This window comes from Vigna umbellata, chromosome 4 (genome assembly GCF_029865625.1).
Source record: "Vigna umbellata cultivar VRB3 chromosome 4, Vumbellata_1.0, whole genome shotgun sequence".
Lineage (NCBI taxonomy): Eukaryota > Viridiplantae > Streptophyta > Magnoliopsida > Fabales > Fabaceae > Vigna > Vigna umbellata.
The window spans coordinates 24,519,261-24,531,344 of record NC_142168.1 but is presented as its reverse complement, the minus strand read 5'-3'; the positions used below and the strand labels follow the sequence as shown (position 1 = coordinate 24,531,344).

Genomic DNA, 12,084 nt, shown 5'->3' with positions numbered 1-12,084 from the left:
TGATATTTACAAAATTAATAGAATAATATAAACTATGATGCCACATACTTAATATAAAAAAAAAAATCTAACATCACATACTTAATTACAAATTTTTAAGTTTCTAAAAAGTAAATAGATTACAAAAATTTAATAAAAGTCCTATTAAAATTTTTCAAATTTATGGTGAAGTTAAAATTTAGTTAAGTCAAATTTTTTGGAAAAGTCTATTTTTTTTAACCTTAAAATCTATTTACTTTTTCACTCAGATTGATGTCCAAAACATTACAAAAATTTAATAAAAAAATTATTAAAATTTATCAAATTTACGGAGAAGTTAAAAAATAATTTGGAGAAATCTATTTTCTTTTTAAACTAAAGATCTATTTAGTTTCCCAGAAAACTAATCGAAGAAATCAAAATTCCTTTACTACACAAGACAGAGAAGAGGATCACAAATCCCAAAATTCCAACGCAAAAGCTATTTTGTTTCACTCTTCACAACCTCCTTTTATCCATCTCCCCTCTCTCTAACCACTTTCTCTCTCTTTCATCGTCGCAACGGAATGGCTTCCTTCACGTGCTCCCCCACCTCCCTCCAGCTTCGATTGGCCTTCGCCGCACCCAAATTCCCCCTTTCCCCGCACTTACGAATGCGCAACCTCAAAACGAATCGCGTTCGCCCTCTACGCGCCGAGCGGGACGGCGCCGCCTCGGAGTGGACTGGGTCCGGGCTCAACCTTGACGGCTTCTCCGGCTGGTCCGACACCGACACCGAGCAACAGAACGACAAGAAGGAGTCCTATGGAGGTGAGTGCGTTCTCCAAAATTGTACTCATCGTTCGCAATTGGTCACTGTTTAATTTAGTTATCCGTTTTTATTTTGCAAAATAATGAAATAACTTGAAGTTTTCCCATTGATAATCCTTATGATGCATGGATGTTTCGATTACCGATATGCATGTTTTAAACGCGTATGTTAAAACCTTTTAACCTACTCTCTCTTTTTTCTTTGTTTTTTTATTTTTTATTTTTTTAGTAATGAAGGGATGTTTGACATTACTTGGATATAACATTTTTATTTAAATTTAATTAAATTATACCTTTCTTTTTTATAAAGTTTTCAGGAATGGCCAATGCTAGTAATGATTCGATGATGATGCAAACTAGTAAAGATATTTGCTATTTTAAGTAAAGTAAGGAAATCATGTAAGACTAAATAAAACGTGAAAAATTTATGAGTATTACGTTAGAATACATTGGTGGTGGAACAGTTTTTACAATATTGGCCAATCATGAATTGCATCATGTATGTTAAAACTGTTGACTGTTTGTAACAATTTGTAAGTCATGGAACGTAGTTTGAAACTATTATTATTTGAGTAGATAGTGTATGCACGGACAATATGAAAGTATTTTGTGAATTTTTCCATTGTCATATAATCGCAAATAACTTTGTAGTAATTATTTTAGAAGGCATGCTAACATTGACAGTGCATTAAATTAAACTCATTATTTGGTAGTTGTTGCTGAGGATAGTTTGAAATTACGTGTGGGTTCTGCTATATATTAAACATGATGGACTTTTTCGTTCATGATTGCACTTGAATTTGATTGGTTTATTGACTTGATGCATTTGGATTGCATGTAAGTACTAATAAACATGGTTGGGAAATTGAGACAGTGGGATGTGAATTACTGAAATGTCAATTGTGTTTTGTGAAGTGTTAGCAATTTCACATTACTTAATAACACTTTTGAAGTAGCTTGCTTTCAGGAGTTGTGGGAGTAGGAGTGGCTGGAGTGTTTCTTCTTTCAGGGCTTACCTTTGCTGCCTTATCTCTGGGCAAACAAACTGGTTCCAGTAAGTTGTCTTTGCTTGCTTTTCTCGTGTCATAATCATCAAGTTACGTGAAATGCTTTCATGTGAGTGAATTATTTTTGTCTTCTGTTTAACTAAACTTCTCTGTTCGAAACTGGAATGTGTATGGCTGGATACAGGACCAGAGCAGCACATGAAGCCCTTGACTACCCAGCAGGAGGAAATTTTGTCTTCTGATGATCATAATAATGAAACAACAGAACAAGCCAATGTTGATAAGGTGGAGCAAGGAAATGATAAAATAGAAGGCCAGATAGATATGTCCAATGACTATTCATCTTCTGAGTCGGGTAATATTTACCGTGACTATAGTATTGTTGATGATTCTTATATAGGATCCCAGTCGATATATGATAGTAAAAACCCCTCCGTTGATGTTGATGATGCCACTAAACATATATTTATTCAAGAAGACTTACAGCATGAGTCAGCTTTTGATAACAAGTTAGTTTTTGCCAGTAAAAGCCCAGTATCACTTGAATCTGAAAATACTGTTGATTCTTTTAATGCTTATGGATTTAGAGATTTTGATAGCAACCCTGCTATAGATACAGCAGAATCTACTGCCAATCTTAAAGAAAACCTATTCAATGTTGATCCAGGAGATCTGCCCAACTACGATGGTGCTGAACCACCACATCTTAATGCTGTTCAGCATGATGAAATAACCAGTTCAAGTGGAAATGTTAGTTTTGGTTTTAGCGAAACCTATTCTAGTTCAGGTGCTGATAACGAGACTGAAATTGTTAGTGTTGTGGTGAGTCCTGAGTCAAATAACACGATTTCAGATCATAAGTTTTTCAATGAAGCTGTTGAAGAAAATATCCTGTCAGCTTCAAAGAAAGAAAGCCTTGATCTGAAGGTCTCTGCTGAGGGAAATGAGCCATCCCTTGAAGAGTGGAGCATTCCTGGAAATGATGTGTTTGAAAAATCATCTGTTTTATTATCAGCCAATGCACTGGTAGATGAGAAGGTTATAAATGATAATTATGAGGTTGATGAAGTTAAATCTGAATCTCCAAATTTTGGATCCTTTTTCTCTGTTCCTGGTATTCCGGCTCCATCAGTAGTTTCTGCAACTGCACAAGTGTTTCCTGGAAAGGTTTTAGTTCCTGCAGCTGTTGATCAAGTCCAGGGGCAAGCACTAGCTGCATTGCAAGTTTTAAAGGTAGTTATTTGTTTTTTTATTTTCATGTATCAAGGTGATTATAATACCCTTTGCATTTATAATTTAATTCTAGTTTTTTATCCACTTGTTATTGTTCACTTGGATATTTTTACATTCTTAGGTCATTGAGCCTGATGTTCAACCTAGTGATTTATGTACTCGTCGTGAATATGCTCGCTGGTTGGTGTCTGCTAGCAGCACTCTTTCAAGGTAGTAGTTTATTTGTTCCTTTTACATTTGGTGTGAATGACCAAATGTGTTATATATGTAATATGAATACTTGACATAACATGTGTTTTTCCGGTATTTTGTTAGGAGCACTGTTTCGAAAGTGTATCCGGCCATGTACATAGACAATGCTACTGAGCTTGCATTTGACGATGTCACCCCGGACGATCCTGATTTTTCTACCATTCAAGGTCAATACTGACTTCATAATTTTTTAACATTACAACTTGTTGCCATATTCATATTGTCTAAAGAAGATGCAATATTAATTTTCAGGCTTGGCTGAAGCTGGACTTATTGAGAGCAGGCTTTCAAGACAAGATATACAGTTGTCTGGTGATGAAGATGATAGTCCATTTTTCTTCTCCCCTGGAAGGTATGTTCTTTCTGAATTTGGTTATATAATCTGTGGGTACATTTTTTTGTATCTCTGCAATGTACAATCATCATACAAAATTATTGCGATTGAACTTTATATTTAGGCTTACATAGTACTTTGGTCCCTGTTTTGGTCTAGCTTCTTCAATATGATCCTAGTTTTTTTAATCGAAGTTCTAATTTTCGTTAATTTTGTTCAATTAAATTCTTTTTTATAATGTCGTTTAAATAATTAGCATCATGTGTCAGTCCTTAGTGTTTTTGCTATTTTTTTAATTTTTATTTATTTTTTAATTTTGTCTCTATATTTATTTTTTTGTTCAATTTAGTCCTATTTTTTTTAAATGGAATAATTTTATATTTTTTCAAATTGAGACCAAATTTAATTTTTATATAAATGTTATATTGATATATTTATTAACTAATATTTCTGGAATTATTTTTAAACCAACTCTAATAATTATATTCTAACAATATAGTTAGAGTTGGTTTAAAAATAATTTCAGAAATACTAAAAGTGAAGTTTGAAGTGATAGATGTATTAAAAATAATTTCAGAAATATTAAAAGAAATACATGTATTTTTCCTTTTTAAAAGGTTAATGACTTACCTGTATTATTTTTATCAATTTTCTCTGTGTTTGATCACTTATATGAAAATTTTAATAAAAAAAAGATATACAGTATTCAAAAACTAAGTCATTCACATAATCACTTAACAAATAAGTCACCTAAAAGATGTCAATTGATAATAAATAAAACTAAGAAAACCAAAATGAGAAAAAAAAAATATTGAGAATAAAAAAAATGTCAATTTATTAACCACCAAAAATAAAAAATAAAATCCGAAATTAAAATTCAATTAAGAGCTACAACACTAGAAAAATTATTAAGGATAATATACAGTATTCCCAAACTAGGAACAAAATTTTTGTAGGCCTTACTATATTAAAATTGTAGGAAGAATAATTTCACATTACCTGAAGTACATAACAAAAATCACGAGTAATTAACGAAATAAAAGAATTGTTTCTAGTTTTGATCATCAATAAACAAAATATACAATATGTACCCAAAAAACAACTCTACTTATATTATTAGAATATAATTATTAGAATTGGTTTAAAAATAATTCTACAAATTCTTAATAAAAATGTTAATTTTAATAAAAACATCAATATAACATTTATATAAAAATTAAATTTGGTCTCAATTTGAGAAAGAACAAAATTAGACTATTTAAAAAAAATGGGACTGAATTGAACAAAAATAACAAATATAGGGATTGAATTGAAAAAAATAAAAATAAAAATTATAAAATTATAAAACAAATAACAAAAATACTACGGACTGACACGTAGTATACTTAATTGAACAAAATTATTGAAAATTAGGATTTCATTGAAAAAAAAAAAACTAGAACCACAGAAAAAACTCAACAAAAACAGGGATTAAGCCTTAGACTTAATATTTCATCTCATTTTTTCTTAGTTGGTGTGCAGTTGCACAACCTTCTGTTTGAGATGTGGTTTTAATTTTGTATGCTGTAGGCTACCATTGTGATTTCCTTCTTTTATGTTATTTTCGGCAGTCCTTTATCGCGTCAAGATCTTGTCAGTTGGAAAATGGCCCTGGAGAAAAGACAGCTTCCAGAAGCTGACAGAAAGGTTGCTCAACCTGTTTCTCTGTCTGATATGTTTAAGCTATCTTCTCAATTACAACTTAATTGAACTAATTAATGTGTTGTTCTAATTCGTTGACTGATGAACAGACACTGTACCAACTTTCTGGTTTCCTGGACACTGATAAGATACATCCTAATGCATGCCCTGCCATAGTAGCTGATCTATCTGCTGGCGAGCATGGAATAATAGCTCTTGCTTTCGGTAATTCTAAAAATATGCTTAATCATATGCTTGATTATGAATTTTGATTCACTTTCATATATTATTTACTGTTTCTTTTCTCCCTGTTATTTGTAATCTGATTTTGGTTTTTAATTTTCAATATTCTTGTATTTTTGGGGCTGTGATATTTCAGGTTATACAAGATTATTCCAGCCAGATAAGCCAGTAACAAAAGCCCAAGCAGCTATGGCTCTAGCTACTGGAGAAGCTTCTGAAATAGTTAGTGAAGAGCTTGCACGCATCGAAGCAGAATCTATTGCTGAAAATGCTGTTGCTGCTCATAGTGCTTTAGTAGCTGAGGTAGAGAAGGATATCAATGCAAGTTTTGAGCAGGAGCTTTTATTAGAGAGGGAAAAGATCAATGCTGTTGAAAAAATGGCTGAGCAGGCAAGACTCGAGTTAGAAAAGTTAAGAGCTGAGAGAGAAGAGGATAACCTTGCATTGACAAAGGAGCGTGCTGCTATTGACTCAGAAATGGAGGTTTTTTCAAAGTTAAGGCATGAAGTTGAGGATCAATTGCAAATCCTTTTGAATGACAAGGTAGAAATAGCACATGAAAAAGAGAGGATTAACAAACTCCGGGAACAAGCAGAAGTTGAAAACAAGGAGATTGCTCGTTTACAGTATGAGTTAGAGGTAGAACGTAAAGCCCTGTCTATGGCCAGGTAAAATCATGAAACTTTTATGGGCAACTAAATATGTTATACTTGCTTCCAATTTTAGCTTTGTAGGATTGGTAAAAGTAGATATGATATGGGGGTGAGAAGCAGTGACAAATGTATTTTATTTTCTCCTTGGGCTAGGATTAATTAAGCAATTACTCTCCATCTCGTGTATCAAGTCACATTCAAGGGACTTAAATCCCACCTATAGAGGTAACATGTTAAAATGACATCTGATAGATTCTTCTATGTTCTTTTCAAAAATAAGAAAATCAAGCCAATGAGCTAATAGATTACAGGAAGCAACTGCGATTGTTACTTTGATATGCTTGGCCCATTATTGTTCATGATGAATTAATGAAGTACGCACATTAAAGATTCAAATATATATTTTTGGTACCTACATGTCACACTTCAATATTTGTATGAAACTATGTTAATAACGAAGTATGAAACTTCAATTGCTTTGTGAAAAAGTTATTTAATTTCTACCGAGTAATTGCTCTCAATTTTTTTTTCTTGCCATTTGTAGAACTTCTTCTAACACTAGAAGTTTTGTATGGAGTTACTGTGCAGCATAGAGATCAATGGCTGCTGTGTATATTATAAATTCCAAAATGTTGGTTATGTAGATGTAGCAAGGACTAAATTGAAAATAGTTATACTGTTTGATCTTATCATGGTAATCTGTAGTGATCCATGACTTATCATTCTCCTTCTCTTCTTTCTTAAATATGGTGTCAATAACTTCATAAACTGAATATCAAAATGGTTCCCTTTCTGTTTCTCATCACCTTTCCTCTTAGAGGTTGATACTCTTATTCAGCCTTAATGTATACTTTACATGGACTAAACTGGAGCATATTTTGTACAATACCAAATCGAAAATGAGCGGCACCTGAAGGGATCAGAAATATATTTTAACTCAATTAAAACTAATTACACAACTTACTTATGCTGATACACTAATTAGACTAATGATCACCGTACATGCCCTCCTTTCTGACACTGCATTCCTTTGTGCGACTGTAATTTTCTCTAGCAACTATTTAACTGCTTCCAATTGTATTTGCAGTACGGAATTAACATAGATGTGCTTGAATTTGTGGAATGTTATTAGCACTACCAGTATATTTAGTCCAGTGAGACAAATGCCTTATTGACAATTGTTTATTGTAGTTAAATAAAACGGCTCAGATAAACTCATTTTTTGTATAAAACGATAGTTGTTACCCAATTACTATCTGAATAAATGGTTATGTTAATTCTTGGATTCAGGGCTTGGGCAGAGGATGAGGCCAAACGAGTGAGAGAGCAAGCAATAGCCTTAGAGGAGGCTAGAGATCGTTGGGAGAGGCATGGGATCAAAGTGGTAGTTGATGATGACCTCCGCAAGGAGGCCTCCGCAGGAGTTACATGGCTCAATGCCTCAGAGCAGATTTCGGTTCAAGGAAATGTCGATAGGGCCGAGAACTTATTGGACAAGCTCAAACTAATGGCATCAGATGTCAGAGGAAAATCTAGAGACATACTTGACAAAATCATCCACCTGGTCTCCCAATTTATATCAAAATTGAGGGAATGGGCATCCAGAACAGGAAAACAAACTGAAGAATTTAGAGAAGCTGCCATATCAAAGGTAGGTAAGTCAGCCAGTGAGTTGCAACAAAGTGCTATTGAAGTTGGATTTGGTATCAAAGAAGGTGCAAAGCGTGTTGCTGGTGATTGTAGAGAAGGGGTTGAGAAAATCACTCAAAAATTCACACAGAAGTTCAAGACTTGATATCTATTACCCTCAACATTTTTCAACCTTATTGGCTGTTGAGTGGCCGGTTACCTTTGATTTATATTCAGTGCTTCAATAGAGATATGTACCAGACAGATGCAAGGACATTGGCGGTTCTATTGTCTGCCTTTTGAAGATCACAACATATTCACATGAAGCCGTGTTTGTATAATTGATACTAGTAAGAATTGTAGTTGAGGAATAACCAGTTGTAATTCAACATGTTTGCCATGCCTACATCGCGTCTAGAGTAAAAGATAAGCGGCATGGATATTTTTCTTTCGAAGCATGCTTTGTTTAAGTTGTGGTGAATCATGATCATTACTCACTTAAACGCCCTCTTTATTAGGAACCGTTGCAATAAGGGTGTTAGTATAATAAGTGATTTCATTTTTAAACTGTATAAAGATATTGGATTGTGATTTACCGTTACCATGATTAAAATGAAGGTTGAATACATATTATAACCTTTTATTTATGTCCTAGGTCGGTGAAACTTTAAAACAGTACGAAAGCTATATAGCTTAATAATTGTATTTTTGGATTTTAAGGTACAAAACGTGTATTATATGTGCTAATCTTGTCAATTAAAGAGTTGCATAGTTGGACATACAAGACGTTTGTGCCCTTGGATATCTTCGAATCTTTTAATGTTATTCAATCTTTAGTGCTTTTAAACAATTTGGTACTTGAATATCTTTTTTGGTATTTAGATATCTTTTAATTCTTATATATCTTTTAATCTTTAGTTTTTTTAGATGTTTTGGTACTCAAATCTTTTGATCTTTGAATACCTTTCAATCCTTAGGCTTTTAGACATTTTGGTGTTCATATATATTTCAATCTTTATTGCTTTTAAGCCTTTGATACTTAGAATATCTAAAATATTTTTCAATTTTTAGCCTCTATACTTATCCATCCATACTTATCTTTTCTTACATAACCAAGTTTGTGTCAAACTAGGTCTCTTTTTGTGAAAGACATGTTTCCTCTCACACATGTATTGTAGTGTTGCATTGCTAGATTATTTATAGTTTCTTTCCTTGAATTTCTTTTCATAGCTCATATATGAGGTCAAGATCAATTCATAAGTTATCATTATGAATTTCGTCAAAGCGATCTTTTCTAAAATACTTCTCTAAACTTTAAAATTGTTCGAAGTCTTTGTTAATAAATTATCAATTATTTAGGACGATAAAAGGTGTCGCAACCGGAATCGCGACGGGACGACGATCCAAAAAAGAAACGGGTTTTGAAAAGAGATTTTGGAGTCGCCACCATAGTTTATTATGGAAAACTACGGAAAAACCATAAAATGATAAGGCATGGTCTACAAGAACCAGATTCTAGGCTCGGGAGTCGGTTACGTGTAGGGAAGGTATTAGCACCCTACAACGCCTGCCCTAAGGCAATACCTTTAACTAAATACGCGAATATGATGTGGTTTTCAAAATGTTTAACTATTCCCTAAAATACAACTCTAAAGAAGCAAAATATATTTTTTAGTTTTTTGGGCCCGACAAGGATTGACCTTGCTCCTACGTATTCTCATTCAGAATGAGAAATCAGGGTTACGTAGTTCTTTTGAAACTGTTTGAGAAGTTTGTTTTGAAATTGTTTGAAAATTTGTTTTGAAATGATTTTGGATTTTTGGGAAGTGAACCTGACAAGGGCTAACCTTGCTCCTACGTATCTCCACTTTTGATGGAGAATCAAGGATAATGTAGTTCTGGCGGAAAGACGGTTTGTTTGCTTGAAAGTGTTGATGTTTTTAGTTTTTAAAGATTTTATATTTTTTGGTATTTTTTTGAGAAAAAAGAAAGTGAAAAGGTTTTTAGCACAAGGACGATGCGAGCGATCACACGTGTGCTTAACCTTTATTATTATTTTTTTTTATAATTTTACTTGAGAAAGAAGAAAAGGTTTTAACACAAGGACGATGCGTGTGATCACACATGTGCCTAAACCTTTAAAACATTTATTATTACTATTTATATTTTTTTAGAAGAGAAGAAGAAGAGATTCTAACACAAGGACGATTTGTGCGATCACACATGTGCCTAAACCTTTAAAACATTTATTATTATTATTTTTTTTAGAAGAGAAGGTTTTAACACAAGGACGATGCGTGTGATCACACATGTGCCTAAACCTTTAAAATATGTTTTTTTTAGAAGAGAAAAAGAGAAGGTTTTAACACAAGGACGATGCATACGATCACACATGTGCCTAAACCTTTAAAATATATTTTTTATCATTTCTTATAAAAGGGCATTTAAAATGGAAACAAAAGAGAGAGAAAAGAAGAAGAAAAAAAATAAAATAAAAATAAAAATAAAAATAAAAATAAAAATAAAAATAAAAATAAAAATAAAAATAAAAATAAAAATAAAAATAAAAATAAAATAAAATAAAATAAAAATAACAATAAAAATAAAATAAATGGATAAATAAATAAATAATGAAAATTGAGTAAAAAGTAAAATGATAAAATAAAATAAAAGCAAAATAATAAGTAAATAAAATAAAAAGAAAAGGGGTGTGGAGGTGCTAAATAAGAAACTGGGGTGCCTAAACAATTAAAAAAACGAACTGGGCCAAAGCCCAGGCAGAGAGGGGTGCGAAAATGAGAATAAGGGGACGTAGGGAAGAAATTCGTATTTGTTTGTTTTTTAGGAATAGAACGGGCTTGAGCCCGAGGCAAGGAGTGGACGTAGGGGTTTAGGATTTTTATTCTGTTGCCGTGGTGTGCTTATGGTTTTTTATGATTCAACTTTGTTAATGGTTGAAGATGAACAAAGGCGTTGGAGGCTATCGAAGATCGGAGAGCTCGTGTTGCTCGGTGGCTTCGAAGCGGAGAGACGGAAGAGGTATTTTCACAGCTTCACTATAGAGAGGGTGCATTAGAGTGTGCATGTGGGAGTGTGATAATTGATTCTTCGTTTTTTTTTCAGGTAATGGGATACAAGGCCGTGTTTATGACGCTGGAATTGGGGATGATTGAATGACAAAAGAGTACACATAATTTAATCATGTATATCCAATATGATTACAAGCTTAATACGAGCAGACAAAACCAGGTCTTACAAAACCAACACAAGAACATATAACAACCCAAATGAAATGCTCTATCAACGCAATTATGAATAGATCACATCATCTACCATTCACAGTTTGTGAGCAATAAAGCTTTAAGAAGATGAACTTGCCTTCTGTATCTGCGTTAAGTTTTTTCCTTTGAATCCTGGTTGATGATGATATCTTTTTTCTTTGAATCCTGGTTGATGGTGATATCCGACGAGTGAATGGAGGAGGATTTTGTTTTTGCGGTTAATGGTGTAGGTTGAAGGAATAGTGGGTTTCGATTATGTGCATGATGAAGGAGATGGTGAATGAAATCTGTCTGAGGTGAGGAAATGGGAGTGAACAGAGAGGAGTTGAGAGTAGTGTCTCAGTGGATGATGTTGGTCCCTCGGTAGGAGTCGAGGTCACTGGTTCTCTCTAGGGCGTTGTTCCTCAGTTTTTCTTTTCAATGACCCTCCAAGCTGGATCCTAATGAAGCGAGTCCCCCCTCCCAAAACTGCTTCCATATCTGCTTTCTCTCTGATCAGAGGCGTATCCTTTTTGATTTTTCGTTTGTCTTTTTTCTCTTTTTATGTTTTATTGGATCAATTGGTCAAAGTTAATCAGAGATCATTTCCCCTTATGTATGATTGTAACTCCGCGTAGGGACATTTGGATTGACCATCATATTGCAGGAGAGACAATGTTGCAGGAAGAACGAGGCCCTATGTTAAGCTTGCTGTGATAGCTTGCAGGTGAAAAGCTCAATTCGTGCTTGTGACTGAGAATGGAAAGAAAGCAAAACACCAGTCTCCCAGACTACTACCTTTTTCTTCTTATTTTTTTTTCCTTTTTTATTTTTTTTCTAAAAAAGACTAAATCAAATAAAGTGAAATAACTAATATATAAAAAAAGTAAAATTAAAACATAACTTAAAAATAAAAATGAAAGAAAATAACATAAAATAAAATAAGAAAAAAAATAAAATAAGATAAACCTATTACAGTCAATCCGAACGAAATTGGGTGTTGA

The 12,084-nt window shown here is 33.2% G+C and overlaps 1 protein-coding gene across 3 annotated transcripts; it reads left to right on the top strand.

Annotated features, from left to right (window-relative positions):
• The first annotated feature begins 406 nt into the window (after positions 1-406).
• Positions 407-8,467, top strand: LOC124831639 (uncharacterized). Of its 3 annotated transcripts, none has more exons than XR_015785945.1 (11): positions 407-789; positions 1,757-1,843; positions 1,981-3,029; positions 3,151-3,239; positions 3,345-3,448; positions 3,534-3,633; positions 5,226-5,301; positions 5,406-5,520; positions 5,675-6,206; positions 6,345-6,416; positions 7,482-7,622. XR_015785945.1 is itself a non-coding variant. In XM_047305693.2 (11 exons), the coding sequence occupies exons 1-11, from the start codon at positions 546-548 to the stop codon at positions 7,984-7,986; spliced, it is 2,589 nt and encodes an 862-aa protein (XP_047161649.1). In that variant the 5' UTR covers positions 417-545; the 3' UTR covers positions 7,987-8,467. The 3 variants fall into 3 exon arrangements, 2 of the variants coding, with proteins under 2 accessions (XP_047161647.1, XP_047161649.1); XM_047305693.2 differs by lacking the exon at positions 6,345-6,416 and having other exon boundaries at positions 417-789; positions 1,981-2,151; positions 2,464-3,029; positions 7,482-8,467; XM_047305691.2 differs by lacking the exon at positions 6,345-6,416 and having other exon boundaries at positions 416-789; positions 7,482-8,467.
• The last annotated feature ends 3,617 nt before the right edge of the window (positions 8,468-12,084 follow it).